We start from the raw sequence: 16,380 nt of genomic DNA, 5'->3' as shown, positions 1-16,380 counted from the left end.
AGAGTAGTGTCTGAAGGCAGCAGTCAGGGAGGAACAGGGCACTTTGGAGGCAGACAGGCATCTTTAAACCGATTTCATGTAGATTTGACCTGCAAGACTTTGCTAGTCAAAGTGTGGCCTGCAGACAAGCCATAGCAACATCCCTTGGGAGCTACCATTTATCCTCTGCGTTATTTCTACATCCAAAGCAAGTCCTATAATGCCTACTCTATAAGGTGGTTGTAAGGATGAAATAAGGTGATTATGTAAAATGTTTGATATGTTGTGAGAATCCAATTGACCCTTGCAATTATGATTATTCTTGTTTTTATTCTTAATAGCAAGCTTTTAGTGTTTGTGTTCTGCTTGCTCCCTGTTGGCTCCAGGCCTGGAATACTCTTCTCCAACCTCAGTCTCCCCTGAGAACCTTCCTCACACTGGGTTGGGCCCCTGCTTCTAACTCTGATGGCATCTCTCTGCATTAGCCTAGAGGAACCTTCCCTGTTCAGCACATTGACCAGAGCACAGCAAGTTTCAAGAACAACTGGTTAATAGATGACTTGGTTTTTGGATGAAGGAAGGAAGAAAGGGACGAACAAACAAGAGAATCAGTTTTCATTGAGCCATGGGCCTCAATCACACTCTAATAAGGATGGAATCATGCCCTGGAGATGCCCATTTAGGCAAGGAAGGATCATGGAAGTGTCAAAGGCTGGCAGTGGGATCATTAACAACCATACCAAAATATACCAGGAGCCAGAAATCCCAGTCACAGGGTGTAGGTGGTAGAGGGGGGAGGGAGAAACTAGGGCAGGGGCTCCCGTGGGACCACAATAGTCCTAGAGGAGAGAGGGACCAAGAGCCAGTTATAATCACAGCAAGGTGAATACAAGGTGCAGCTCCAGCACAAAATCAGTAGGATTCTGTGATAAAAGGAAATGACCAAGAAAAGGAAATAACTAAAGATGTAACCTGAGAGGGCTCAAAATGGTATCTTGAGGAGCTGGGACTGCAGCTCTGTGGCAGAGTGCTCACCTAGCACATGTGAGGCACTGGGTTCGACCCTTAGCACCACATAAAACTAAACAAAATAAAGGCATGCTATCCATATACAACAACAAATTTTTTTTTAGTGGTACTTTGAGTTTCTAGTCTTCATTCTGATTGCCATTATTACTTTACAAGTGAAGCTAAGCAAAACCAACCAAGAATAGAGAGAGCTCCCAAGCCAGCAAGTTTGCCTGTGACTTTCTTGTGGTTCTTTTTAAGACCCTCTCTTCTATTCTAGTCTCCTCTACCTGACCCTTACCCCTTAATTTCTTTATTAGTAAGTATCTTCTCTTATTTCAACCTGGTATGCAGTGCATTCATATTGATTTGCCTATCCATCCCACAAATATTTTTTGAGCACCTCTTACATGCAAGGGCAGGATCCAGGGTTTTAGCAATAAATATATATTAAATCAATCATGTCATGATATAAAGTTGGCATGGGGAAGTTCCAGGGGAGGGGACTATCAGAGAGTTTCACTGGGCAGCATCTGGAAAGTAAATGTAGGCAATTCATCACCAAGGCCTGGATTGGTTAGAAGGGTAAAGCATTGCATGGAGAAAATCTGCTGACACAGAAAAATAGACACAAAGCCTGGCCTGGGGAACAACAGGTTTGGCAGTGAGGGTTGGGCATTTCATCCAAGAGCGAGGGAATCTTTTTTAGTGAGAAAAACTGAAAGTAAGTGATATATTGAGCTTCTAAAAGTCTAGATCTATTTTTAAAGGAAGAGTCTCTGGAGGGAAGGAATCTGGGATATCTTCAGCAGTCCCAGCTCTTTCCTGGCTTGAGGGGCCCATACCCTTAGCAGAGAAGGGCTTATCTAGCACAAATCAGTGAGAAGGGTGCCTGAGATCTGCCCAGCCCTGACCCATACTCCCCACTTCTAAGACTGTGCCCCAAGTTCATTCCTGGACAAGGCCCATTTCATGTAGATTTGACCTGCAGACAAGCCACAGCAACATCCCTTGGGAGCTGGTTAAAAATGCAGACTCTCAGGCCCCACCCAAGACCCACCAAACAGCAGCTTCATTTAACAAGATGCTCAGATGATTTATTCACAGTCCTAGGTGGGGCTCTATGATAAGCAAACTGAATTCTGAGGCCAGGGGCTCTAGGAACAAAGCAGTGAGTCTCTCTGGACCCGTGGGGCCTCCTCCTTAGTGCCACCTGGGGCCCCTATGCTAAATATGAAATGGAAGGTAGAAGCTTGAGGTGTGGGAAAAGGAGAAGAGACTATCTGGTCCCAGCACACAGCACCCCAGCAGCTGGCCTGTAGTAAATTTCATTCACGCTCTCTTCTACTTCCCTCTTCCATCTCATAGTGATATAGAACTGCTACCGTCCCCCTATGTCAACTGTTTCACACTTCTCTGTCCTGACTCCTATTATTCCAGTTCTCTGGGACACCCTTTACCCTCTCTTGAGAACCTCCTTTAAGCCTCAGCTCAGGGGTCAGTTCCTAGCAATCCATTCACTATTCAGGCTTGACTAAGTGCCTTTCCTCTGTGACCTATCCTCCACCTTAGCAAGGTGGCTCCGTGCTAAAATGAGCCCATATCCCCCACCAAGAGCAGAGGCCAGGTCTCACTTTGAAAATGCCAGGATCATCACAGTGGCTGGTGCATGATGGGTATTCACTATAAGGTATTGGATGGAGATGGATGGATATTTGTCAAACACAAACAAGAGAAGTGAATTTCCAGTGGATACAGCTGATGTTAATTATCAGATTATTTTTCTGTGTTACTAAATAGAATGATGTTGAGGACAGAGATCATGCTTTATTTCCGAAGTCTGCATTCCGAGGGACATAGCAGATGCCCCATAAATGTAGATTCAACAAATGAATGGGAAAAAATGAATAAAGGACAGCTCAGTATTTAAGAGCTCTGGAACCAGACCACTAGGCTTAGAATCCTTACTCAGCCACTTGCTAAGTTACACAACCTCTGGGCCTGAGGTTCCTCTTCTATAAAATTGTGATCATAGGGGCTGGACATAGTGTGCTTAGTGTGTGTGAGACCCTGGGTCCAATCTCTGCACCCCCCAAAAAAAGTATGATTGTAATAGAATCTAGCCATAGGGTTATTATGATGCTTAAATACATTAAAGTTGTGTAAAAAGTACTTAGGAAAACATTGATGCTGTTCAAAAGAGCTCAGATGGATGGGAATAGTGCTGAGCTCACCTGAAAGTAAGTTAGCTATTACCTTGAGAGGCTGAACAATGAGAAAGCCAAATATACTCATACCCCAAGAGAGATCCAGAGAGTTAACCTGGGTCCAGACCAACACTGTCCATTCCCACCCCCTCAATCCCATGCCTTGTGTCCAACAGTCACTCATTCATACATATTCACTCTTGTTCCTTCTTTTCTAAAGGAAAATGTTTCCTTAATCAAGGAAATTAATGAACTCCGTAGGGAACTGAAGTTCACCCGCTCTCAAGTTTATGACCTTGAAGCTGCTCTGAAACTGTCCAAAAAAATCCGAACACAAGAAGATCAAGAGACAGGTAATGTCATCAGTGGCTAGGGAGATGGGCATTGGGATGAAGGGACCAATGGCAACCATAAGCAGGTCTCTCTTTAGCTTCCTCTTGTATTAGGTCACATCCACTATGGCCCTCTGAGAACTTCTCCATGCCACATGCTTGCACTCCAAAAGATATGTAGGATGGTGAGGATCAGCCTACATTCAAACACTCACATGTCCACATCTCTTGTCTGAAATCCCAAGTTAGCTACAATTTGGAATTGAGAATCTTTCAGGCTTTAGAGAGAGCATACTACATGTTATGTAATGTCCTTAAAGGGGTGCAGGGTAGTGCCCTAAAAATTAAATGTTTTGGTATTCTGTAGTGATATATGAATATTCACCCTAAGCTTCATGAATTTAAAAAAGCATTCCTTTTTTAAATCTTTCTGCATTTTAGAATTGTGGTCAAGGGATTGTGGATCTGTACAATTAAAATGAAGACCAAAAGATGAGAAACTATTAAAGGGGGAGAGGAATGATTACAAAAGAAATAATCGATGAGTTAGTTATAACTCCAGGTGCCTCTGAATTACTAATAGCCAAGATAAAAGGGGAAATAAGAAAATATTATTATTTAAATAGTTGTCCTTGTATGGCAAAAGGAAGTTTTTTTCCTGGAGAAACAAGCCTTTGCCTGACACCAAATTCTATGAGAAATTTACCACATGGATCTTTTTGAACGGAATGCTGCATAACAGTGGATGGAAAAATTATAGACATTTCAGGCAATAAAGAAACATTCTTTAGGTATCTACATAAGGACAACGGATACATCCATAGGTATAAGGTTTATCTATGAAAAGTAATCCAGCATAGTTCAAGTATTTCATTTGTGGTGGTTTGTGTTCAGGAATAAAACTTAAGAGACCTGGATAAACTGAAACATCCCATGGCTATGGATTAGGGAAAATGTCAGTTGTCTCATGTATGGTAGGTATTTACAATATTATCACTGGGGGGAAGTAGCTGAAAGGTTTTACTCGAGCAGCATTCATTTGTATCAATTGTGCACCATGATCATGGAATGCCTATGTCTGACCTCTGATTTTTTTTTTAATATTTATTTATTTTTTCTTAGTTCTTGGCGGACACAACATCTTTGTTTGTATGTGGTGCTGAGGGTTGAACCCGGGCCATACGCACACCAGGCGAGCGCACTACCGCTTGAGCCACATCCCCAGCCCTGACCTCTGATTTTGAATGGCCCACCAAGACAAGTCAGCTCAAAATATACATTCTCAAGTTATATAAGAAATTGGGGGGCTGGGGCTGTAGTTTAGTGGTAGAGCGCTTGCCTAGCATGCATGAGGCACTGGGTTCGACCCTCAGCACCACAGAAAAAATAAATTAATAAAATAAAGTCATTATGTCCATCTACAACTACAAAAAAGAAAAAAAAGGGAAGGAAATTGGCCAGTTCAGTTGGTATTTAAGAATTGTTTATCTGAGTAAGAGAAATTGTCAAATTTCTCTTATTTAATATAATAATATTATATTAAATAATATAAAAGTTTATATTAAATTTAAACATTTATATTAAATTTTCATACACATGACAATCAACTAACAGATCTAAAAGACACACCTGCTTTTCAGTTACTAAAGATGGCTACTTTAAAATAAGCTAAAATGGCACAAATAAACCATAAGAAAAAAGGAGAACACAAAAGGAGTAAGAGACAAAATTTTGAGAGCTGGGAACTGATTAAATAGGCCCAAGAAGCCTAAATCCTAAACCAGAAATGGTAAGCGTGGGGGAGGGGAGGACAGGAGAACCTAATATAAACCACAAAACCCTCAGAAATCTCAGGAATTATCAGTAGCAGATATCTCTGGAAATACAGATGAAGATAGGGCTGAAAACAGGAGAAAAAAAAATCTAAGAAGCTCTTAGATCTACCTAGTATCCAATATAATGGCTACAAGTACCCACAACAAGTCTATGATCATGAAATCTCAAATCGCAAAAGTACAAAGAAAAAACTCCTCCAAACTTCCAAGGGCGGGATAGAGAGAGATTGCATATAGAGAATCAAAAATCCCAATTACAGGGATGCGGTTGTGGCTCAGTGATAGAGCGCTTGCCTAGCATGTATGAGGCACTGGTTTTGTGCCTCAGCACCACATAAAAGTAAATAAATAAAATAAAGGTATTGAATCCATCTACAAACAAAAAAAATTTTTTAAAATCCTAATTATAGGATACAAAATCAATGTACAAGAGCAATTGTATTCTTTATATACTAACCGTGAACAAGCTGAAAATTAAGGAATCAATTCCATTGCTGGGTATGGTGGCACATGCCTTTAATTCTAGCAACCTGGGAGGCTGAGGAAAGAGGCTAGCAAGTTCAAGAGGAGCCTCAGCAACTTAGCAAGACCTTAAGCAATTCTCTACATAAAATACAAAATAGGGCTGGCTGGGGATATGGCTCAGTGGTCGAGTGCCCCTGAGTTCAATCCCCAGTACCAAAAAAAAAGAAAGAAAGAAAAATAGAATGATGGTTTCTAGGGACTGGGGAATAAAGAATAATGGGGAGTTAGTGTTTAATGTGTACAAAGTTTTAGTTGGCTTATATGAAGATGGATGGAGATTTGGGTGGTAATTGTACAACAGTGTGAATGTACTGAAAGCTACAGAACTGTATATTTAGGATGGTAAATTTTTTGTTATGTTGGTCAGCTTCCTACCACTATGACAAAACACCTGAGATAATCAACTTAAAGGAGAAAAGGTTTCTTTTGATTCATAGTTCCACAGGTTTCAGCCTATGGTCATTTGGCCCTGTTGCTTTGAATCTGTGATGACACAGTATGCCATGAGTGGACGTACATGGTAGCAGAGGCCTGTTTATCCCCATGGCAGCTAGGAAGCAGAGGGAAAGGAAGGTGCCAAGGTCCCATTTTCTCCTTTACGAACATGCCCCCAATAACCTACCTTTCTCCCACAAGGGCCCATCTCCCAGTGTTTCCACCACCTCCCAATAGCACCACAGGTCAAAGACCAAGACTTCAACACAGGGGCCTTTGGGGGACATTCCTGATCCAAACTTGAGCATATATGAAAATTATACAGCATATAATTTTTAAAATTTTTTAATCATCCATGTATCACAGTGGAAAAAAGGGCTTCTTCATTTAGCCTGTGGTATTAGAGGATCTAAAACTATCAAACAATAATAACAAATCTCAATTGCATTGGACTTCTTAGCAATAGCTAGAAGTTAGAAGCTAGCTGGAAGCCAGAAGACATGGACCAGGGCTTTTAATCTTCCAAAGGAAAATGATTTCCAGTGCAGAATTCTATACCCATTTGTATTAGTCAGGTTCTGCAAAGAAACAGAAACACAGGAGATTAGATAGATAGACAGACAGACAGGAGATTAGATAGATAGATAGACAGACAGACAGACTGACTGACTTATAAAAGGGGATTTATTAGATTGGCTTACAGGGTCAGAAACCGTGGAGTTTTATAATGGCTGTCTACACACTAAAGAACTGGATAAGCCAGTAGCTGTTCAGTCCAAGAAGCTAGAGCTCAGAAGAGGGACCAGTGGTGCAGCCCCAGTCTAGGACCTGAGGCCTGGGAATGCCCTGTGGAGTTACTGGTTAGTCCAAGCACCCTCTGAGAGAGAGAAAATGGTGCCTGTGTCCAAGTTGATTTCCCTTTTTCTCTGCCCTCCTGTCCCATTGGGCTGTACAGTCCATATTTGGGGTTGGTCTGTCCTCCTTAGTTTGCTGTCCCGCATTTTCAATAATTTCTGGAAACACTCTCATCAACATACACAAAAGTGTCTTAATCCAATCAAGTTGACAATCCATATTACCCTTCATACCAGGCAAGCAATCAATCAAGGGAGAGGGTGGAATTAAGACATTTTCAGATGTTCAGGGGTCTCAGGAAGCCACTAATGGGTGTTCTGTACCAGGAAAAAAAAGTGAGGAAGTAAAACAAGAAAGACATGGGATTCAAGAATCAGGACATTTGAATTTGAAAGAGGCAAAAAGAAACCCCCAAAATGATGGTGGACAAAGAGCCCCATGTAGTAGCTGTACCACAGAACTGGCAAGTACTCAGTCAAGACTGGACAGGTAAGAAGGCACCTGATGAAGTTGATAGAATGTCTAAATACCTAGTGAGAGGACATTTACACAACAGCTAGAGAATTGAGACTGAATTAGCAGCATGTACCTATAAAATCAAGCAAATAAAAAAAACAAAATAATTAACTCCAGGGAAAGCAAATTATTATATTGAAAAGGAAATTGAATCATTGTATACTACATGGCTCAGCTGCGACCAGCAGTTACATAAATCATGGTAACATAAATTCTATTAATCCACTCAAAATTGGGTGTATGGGAGAATAGCAAGCATGCCTGGAATAGGGGAGGGTGCTGAAGAAAAGAGAAATTCTCTTGTCTCCTAGTGGGAAGACAAATAGATAATACCTGAAAATAATAAATCAAAGAAGCAGTATAAGCATATTTATCAAAGCAGAGTGTAAAAGGTAGAAACCAAAAGAATCAACTAAAGTAATTGAAACACTTGCCTCTGAGGTTTGAGGAATGGAGAAGCATATTATGGGAGATACTGCTGTAATAACCAGTGAAGAGCTAATACACTCCAAATTATGGCCATATATTGTGAAAATAATAATTACCAAATTAAGAAAATATATCATTAGGAAAAGCATGTTTGCCTTCCAATTTTCTACTTCAAGTATATCTTTTTGTTTCCCCCCAGTATCAGGAATAGAAACCAGGGCCTCATACATGCTAGGCAAGCACTCTACCACTGAGCTACACTTCCAGCACCCTGAAGACCCATCTTTTTAAAAATGAAAGAGAGCAAGAAGTGGTAGCTCCACACCTATAATCCCAGCAGCTTGGGAGGCTGAGGTGGGAAGGTCCTAAATTAGAGGTTAGCCTGGACAACTTAGTGAGACCCTGTCTCCAAATAAAATTAAAAGGACAGGAGTGTGGTTCAGTGTTAGAAGGCCTCTGGGTAAATCCCCAGTTCTAAAGGGAGGGGGGGTAGTATAAATGATATAGAATGAATTAGGAAACTAAACTAGAGGGGGAAAGCTGCCTTGCATAGGGAGATGGGTAAAATAAGTATCTGTCAGCCTTGGCTCTGGATGAATAAAAGAAAAAAAATCTGAGAAAAAAAAAAAAAAAAGTCTTTCCCTGAGAATCTCTAATCAAAAGCCCATGCTCAGGTTTAAGTCCAGTCAACTTCTGGTTCAAAGCAACTGTAGCTGAAGTTTTCATTTAAAAGATTCCATGCTGGCAGGTCCCAAATCCCAAGCAGAAGCCAATACAAATTCTTTCTGGAAGAGTACATTTTAAATCCAAACTATGAATTCCCATAGATAACATTTCCAAGGAACAGGAGCTCACAACCCCAAATCACTAAATACATGAAAAGCAACAAAAATGTCAAACTACACAATAAAACCAACTAAGACCGTGAATGGTAGAATTATAAAATGGTAATGTTTAATATGTATAAAGAAATAAAAGAGGAATTTGAAAAGGTAAAAAAGCAAGAGTCTCCCAAATGTGTATAGGCATATTTTTAAAAACACAAATACTTCCAGAAACGAAAGCTATAATAATTGTAACTAGAAAGTCAGTGAACAGATTGAACAATAGATTAGACATTTCTAAAGGGAGAATTTGTAAATTAAAAGAAAGAAAAAAAGTTGCTGGAATTATAGCCCAGAGAGACAAAGATATAGTAAAAGACAAAAAAAAAAAAAAAAGAATAGAATGATTTAATTTATATATAATTGAAGTAAAAGAAAGAAAGAAAAAAAAGGCAACATTACCATAAGGAAGAACTGAGAGTCTTTCAGAATGGATGAAAGATGCCAGTCAGAAGATCCAGGAATCCCAATGGAGCCCAAGCAGGATAATTAAAAAGAAAACTACATCTAAACTGCAGAACACTAGAAACAAGATGTTAAAAGCAGCCAGAGAGAAGAGGTAGACTGCACACAAAAGAAGGACAACTCAATTGGCACTTGACATCCTAATAGCAACAGTAAAACCCAGAAATAGTGACACAGTATCTTCAAGGTGTAGAAGGGTAACAATTGTCCAATGAAATTATCTCCTTAAAAATGGTGCCAAAAGAAGGGCTGGGATGTAGCTCATTGGTACATGATTTACCCAACATGTGTGAGATCCTGGATTCAATCCCTAGCACCACAAAATAGAAAAAGAAGCCAAAAGAAAAGATATTTTTTTCTGACAAAAACAGAATATGTCACCAACAGAACCTCTTTAAAGGAATTTCTAAAGAATATGTATTAGGAAGAAAAACTATTCCTGAAGAAAGTATGAATATAAGAAGAAACAATGAATAAAGAAGGCAAATATATAGAATAAAAAAATTTAACTTTACAAAGTACTAAAAGCAATGTCTAAATTGTGTCTTAAAATATTAATATAGAACTAACGGACACAGTGGTGCACACCCTGTAATCCCAGGGACTTGGGAGGCTGAGGCAGGAGGATTGTGAGTTCAAAGCCAGTCTCAGCAATTTAGTGAGACCCTAAGCAATTCAGTGAGACCCTGTATCTAAATTAAATACAAAAAATGGCTGGGGATGATGGGCTGGGGTTGTGGCTCAGTAGCAGAGAGCGCTTGCCTAGCCACATGTGAGGCACTGGGTTTGATCCTCCGCACCACATAAAAATGAATAAACAAAATAAAGATATTATATATCCATGTATAACTAAAAAATATTTTTTAAAAAAGCCTGGAGATGCAGCTTAAGTGGTTAAGCACCCCTGGATTTAATCCCTGGTGCCAACAGTAATAATGATAATCATCATCATCATCATCATCATCTAAAACACTGGGTATTGGCATAAAAACCAGTAGGGCTCAGAGCTAAATCATTCTAAGTCTTTGTTATTTTACAGGAGGTTAATGATACTGATCTACTTTGGACTCATGTTAAAAATGCATGTTAAAATTTTTAGAGTAACTAGGATAAAAACTGGAAGAAGAAAGAGAAGGAAGTAGGGAAAACCTTACAAACCAATAAAGGGAAAAAATATTAAATTTGAAAACAGCATTTTAATAAGGAAGAAAGAAAACATGATACAAAGTGAAAAAAAAAAAAGGTAAAACTGAACCCCGATGTATTAGCAATCACATTCTTATTTTCCATTACTTAAAATAATCCGAATCTGGGCTAGGAATGTAGTTCAGTAGTACAGTGTTTGACTAGCATGTATACAAGGTCCTAGGTTTGATACCCAATACTATAAAAAATTTTTTTTAATGAATTAATTAAAATCAGACTTGAAGCTATCCAAGGAAGCATGTGGGAAGGATGCAGAGAAGAAGACTGACCAGGTCTGGAAGATGACAGGTTCTGGGCAAGGGACGAGGAGACTGGGATCTGAGGAGAGACAGGAGAGTGGGTCACATGGAGAGAACTGGCCTCACACAGCCATGGGGGCCAGGAGGCTTACGCTGGCACAGCTCCTGGAAGAACCATCAAAGGGCCCCCTGTAAGACTGAAACACGGTATGTGAGCAGGTTGGTCAATGTCAAAGGGAAGAGAATGGTGGGAGTGAAAGAAAGAACAGGAAAAACAAACCTGTGCCCTTGAGACACAGATCAGAGGGGAGATAGACCAAGAAACAAAGCAGAAGCACCACATTGGGTCCACTGGGCCATCTTCCACGTGAGCTGGTCCCCCAGGAAGTGAGCTACACTTCTGGGAACATTTGTGGGTCATGTTCCAAAATGACAGCTCCTGGAGGTGAGCCTCCAGCCTGCAGCTCCACGCAGCCCTGAGCTGCCCTGCATTGTATCTGCTCCCCCTCCCCTCGTGTGTGGGAGGAGCCTGCCAGTACAGGGCATACCACTGCCCAGTCTCTGAGGTCCATCCACTCACAGTTGGGGGCAGCCAGAAGAGCCCTAATGCTACTTGTGCCACCTGCAGAAGCATATATGGGCAAAGAGATGCTGGTGTAATCAGTGCTGCTCCTGGCAGGGCAGAGAGAATTCCAAGTGCTGGGAAATTTCCAAACTCATTCCACTGAGTATACCTCTAGGACTGTGACTTCATAAACAGGTCAGATCCCCCTAGGAAACCAGATGATGATGAGGTAAATAGCTGTGTATTGACTAATGGTAGAGGGCACAGACTATGTTAGTAGCTGAAGGAACAGGTGAGAGCTAAGCAGAAACAAGGCACAGCTGACCAATGCAGACCTGAGCCTGTGGATGGACTTCTAGGCATGTGCGGTTTGTACCTTCCCCAGGAGCTCTGCTCTCCCAGGGCCCCAGGCCTAGGGCACCACTTGGCTGAGGGGATGGTTCCAGGAGCAACCAGTAGCAGAGGTAAAATGTAAAGCCAAAATCTAGGAGGAAAAAAAAGGAATACTAAAAGATTAAGAATCTAGAGATTGGTATTCATAAATGGATGAAAGGCTAGGTGCAATGGTACATGCCTGAAATCCCAGTGGCTGGGGAGGCTGAGGAAGGCAGATCATGAGTTCAAAACCAGCCTCAGCAAAAGTAAGGTGCTAAGCACCTCAGTGGGACCTTGTCTCTAAATAAAATACAAAATAGGGCTAGGGATGTGGTTTAGTGGTCAAGTGCCCCTGAGTTCAATCCCTGGTACCAAAAAAAAAAAAATAGAAAAAGCAAAAGCAAATACGGCATATACACACAGTGGAGTTTTATTCAGCCATAAAGAACAGTGAAATTGTCATCTGCAGGAAAATGGATGGAACTTGAAAACATGTTAAGCAAAATAATCCAAACTTGGAAGGTCAATAGTTGTATGTTTTCTCTCATATGTGTGGAAGGTAGAGAGGAAGAGGAAAAAGAAAGGTTGACGGGTGAGGGGTTCATGAAAATCCAAGGGAGATCAGTAGAGTAAAGGAAAGGGACCAGAGGGAGGAAAGAGGGGAGGGAAAGGGGAATTACTAGGAAAAGATATTGACCAATTATATTGTTATATCATAAACAAATACAAAACAACAAATCCCACCATTATGTATAATATAATGCATGGTAAAAAATATGGAGGGTGAGGAGGACAAAGAGATTGCAGAAGAGTGTTCAAGGAACAAAGGCAGAGAGAGAATGGCCCAAACTTCTGGAAGTTAGGTGCTGTTTGAATGTTGTCCCCATTAGACCAATTAGAGGCCCAAGGCAAGTATGGCCACTGGCCGCTGCAAACCACTTCCTCTTTGAAATTCTTTCTTCCTTTGCCTCCAATATCTGTTCTTTTCTAGTTTTCCTCCAGATGTACAGGGAAGGGTGGGTAGTGGAAAAGAGAGACCCCTTTTCCACTGAGAGATATTTGACTAGAGCAGCACTGATTACACCAGCATCTCTTTGCCCATAGGGTCAAGGAGTTGCAGACAGTTTCAGGGAACTGGAGACAGGTAGCAGTGTCATTTATTAAGAAAGGGAGAAGTGGGACTCAAAGGTCAGACATGCAGCTGTGGGGAATGGAGAGTTTGCTGACTATGAAGCCCCTCAGTGTTTGGAGACCAAGCATTTCAGTCTTACATGCTACTTGTTCCAGTAACACACAGATGTAGACATGGAGACGCTGAAAGGTTGGTTACCTCAGATTTGGACTGGGCATGTTGTGGGGACAGATGAAGCAAGGCATCGAAGATAGCAGGAAACAGTTTTATTTGGCTGCAGCCAGGTTCAGAGGAACAGCTTTTGCTGTAATCAATCAATCCCCTGAACCCCGAGTTCAGGTAATTTCAGAGTTTTATACCCAGCATGTAAGGGGAGGGGCTCAGAGGTTCACAGTTTGTAGAAGTTCACATAAAAGCAGCTTTTTCTTCCACTGTTCTGGGCACGTTAACCCTTCAAGGACAACACCTGAGAAGGGGAGAGCTTCTTCTCCCCTTTCTTTCCTCCCCCTGCCAGCTGTTACCATGGAGCCCAATTGGTAACTTCTCTTATATTAGAAATGTAAACATCTCTGTGAAGCTCAGTTCAAGGCCAAAGGCCTTGTTTACACATTTCTACAAACTACTATACTAGATACATGTTTGTGAAAAACTAGTGGGGGTGTGCAGCACCTGTAGTGCTGATTTCTTCCAGGCCAGTGGCCAAGTAAAACAGCAACACGAAAATTGGAAGTTTATCGACATTGAACTCTTTTGCAGAGACACTTTTGCTGACAGTCCTAAAATCAGCCATGGTGAAGATTTCTGGAGAAGCCCAGTTAATACTTTTCTGTGGAGAAAGGGGGTACCACTCCAGGCAGGGCACTGAAACAGAAGGACATGGCAACTAGAATACTGAGACTGCTGTCAAGGAAAGAGAAGAAACTCAATGGGTCTAACTAGCCACGGAAGGGGGTGCTCGTATCAAAGGAGCCCATGTGGTGATTAAAAAAGTGGAGTCAAAGAGCCTGAGTCTTGAGCAGTAGGAAGAGAGGTTGTGGCCAGAGAACAGCACGCTGGGGTGAAACTTAGAATCCTGGGTGGTGAGGAGAGAGGGGAAGCCACACAGAAGGAGGTGCTGACATGGGAATGGGATGAGTCATGGACTTTTGTGAACACTAACGTTGCCCAAGACAAATGGCAGAACCTGAAACAAGGAGGAAGACTTCGAGTGGGGGTGAGGAAAGCCCTCAGGGACCGTGAGTGCATGAGGGAGCAGGGGTTTACACGAGGAGTAGGGCTGGTGGCATGAAAGCCAGCTAGTCCAGAGGAGAGTGCCATCCTGCCTGAGGCATGGGGAATGGGACAAAGAGCAGCCTCACTGGCCAGGATCTCAGTACAGGTGCATGGGGGCCCAGGGGAGAGACTGGGCTGCGTCACTGGTATTCACCTTATCTTTTGGAAGTATGTCTCTCTGCCAGACAATGAAGGGGCTTATTTTTCTCCATACCCCTAGGACTGAGTGGCATCCCCACAACAGGTACCCAGTGAATGTTTGAGGAGGGATGAAGGGAGGGCAGAGGCCACAGTAGTCCAATAAACAGGCCACATTTGCCCTTCCCTGTTCTTTACAGTCCCCAGCAGGGACTTGCCCCGCGTCTCTTCCATCAGGAGGCTGAAGGAGCAAGAAGAAACTAACAGAATCATCGAAATGCAACGCCTAGAAATCCAGCGGCTCAGAGACCAGATTCAAGAACAAGAACAGGTTCCAGGGTTCCACACTATTGCTGGAATTCGGCTTCCTTCCATGCCTGATTCAGATGTCAATATGATGAGCAAGTGATTCCTCGCATGAGCCAGCTCCAGTTAGAGCCACAAGTACCACATGTCTGTCCCCAGGCCAGATTCACAGCGGGGTCCGGGCAGTCCCTGCAACACTGACCCACCCCTCCTTTCTCTTGCCCTGGGAACTGGGGATACAGTCAGAATAAAGGTGTTTGCTTACAACTTTGTCCAACTTCTGCTTAGCTAAAGGGCCAGGGCAGGTGAGGGAAAGAGAGGAGCTGAGGACTGGGGAGTTGTCCAAAGCCACTGCTGCTTGTGTCTTCAGGCACAGGGCTGCCTGGCACCATGGACATCGCAGTGAGCTTGGGACTGGCTTCCTGCCACCTGAGGCCTGAGGACAGGGCAGCCTGTTTCTTTCGTAGGCGACTCTGCTCATTGCTTCCCTCCTTTCTTTGCCAGTAAAGTCAGGACCAGACAACACCACCTACATTTTCTTCTCCATGATGCAAAGTCATGAGGCTTTCTGGTGATTTTTGTATGTGTAAAGGTGACGGAAAAGAAGAGAGTTAAAGAACAAACATGCAAATTTACAGGGACCCCCATCTTGCATGACACGCACACCTTGTTCTTAGGACCACAAGCAGAGCTCCACCCTCCTTTTTCTGATATCCACGTCGCTCTAGACTTATCTTCTGCAGTGCCCTTCCCAGCACCTCCATTTCTGAGAGGTACTTCTTCCTCTAGCAATGCTTCTGGGCCCCATCCTGGGAGACTCAGCCACACACAGGTACCAGGAAAGATACTTCTTTCTGTCCTAGAGAGTAAAGGAATATAACCCAAGAGCCCCTGCTTCTTCCTGCAGAAGCCAGACGCCCCTCTAATGCCCAGATAACCTACCTAAGCCCACAGGCCCTCCTGACCCCTTCTGCCTGTTGTCTCCAAGGCTTACCACCTTCTCAGTCTGCTTTACTGACTCTTGGCACTGCTCTTGGGTTAGTTTTCAAGGCTAGAGCTGAGACTTAGCTGTCCTGTTTAGCAAGGCTCTCCTGAAGGTGTTGGGGGCAGCAGACAGAAGGGACATGCAGAGGCTAAGAAGCAAAGTACTCTAGTGACCACCTCCTCACCCTCCCCTGCCCCTATCACAACAGCCAGCTCATCTCCTCCATACCAGTGTGCCCGCTAGCACGCCATCCACTGCCTGGGAGAACAGATCCCAAGAGCAGGAAAAAATGCATACGCCTCCGAGAAAAGTTCAGCCACAAAGATGACGGCCCATTACATTATCATACCAGGTAGCTGGGCTCTTCCGGGACTCAAGACTTCTCTATTCCAAAGAAGCATCTTGGCTTTATCTTTACCGAAGAAAACTGTCTTTAAATGAGATATGAAGTGGGTCAGCGGAGCCAGAACTTTCAGGTCCTCAAAAGCAAGTAAAAGATATGGACTGGAAGCCAGAGGCCAGTGCTTGGCTGCTGCTTGGCCTCTTGCTTTCCAGGGTTTTGCTACACTGGCCTTCTTTCAGTTCCTCAAACTAGCCAAGGTCTTCATGCCTTTTTTATCTTTGTACATACTGTTTCTCTGCCTGAAATGCTCTTGCCCCCATTCCTCCTTCAGATCTTAGCTTAAATGTCA

General features: G+C 42.6%; 1 protein-coding gene across 1 annotated transcript in view; it reads left to right on the top strand.

Annotated features, from left to right (window-relative positions):
- CFAP57 (cilia and flagella associated protein 57) overlaps positions 1-14,806 on the top strand; it is a gene marked incomplete at its 3' end in the record, with an annotated part of 68,916 nt that extends 54,110 nt beyond the window's left edge. Inside the window, exons 22-23 of the mRNA XM_081307716.1 lie at positions 3,415-3,547; positions 14,598-14,806. Of these exons, the coding sequence (XP_081163842.1) occupies positions 3,415-3,547; positions 14,598-14,806 (342 nt within the window). The remainder of the gene's footprint in view (positions 1-3,414; positions 3,548-14,597) is intronic.
- Between the last annotated feature and the right edge of the window lie 1,574 nt (positions 14,807-16,380).

Source organism: Spermophilus citellus, assembly GCF_964194105.1.
Source record: "Spermophilus citellus genome assembly, chromosome: 9".
Classification (NCBI taxonomy): domain Eukaryota; kingdom Metazoa; phylum Chordata; class Mammalia; order Rodentia; family Sciuridae; genus Spermophilus; species Spermophilus citellus.
Note: the sequence above shows the minus strand (reverse complement) of the source record. Positions and strands in the feature narration are given on the sequence as shown.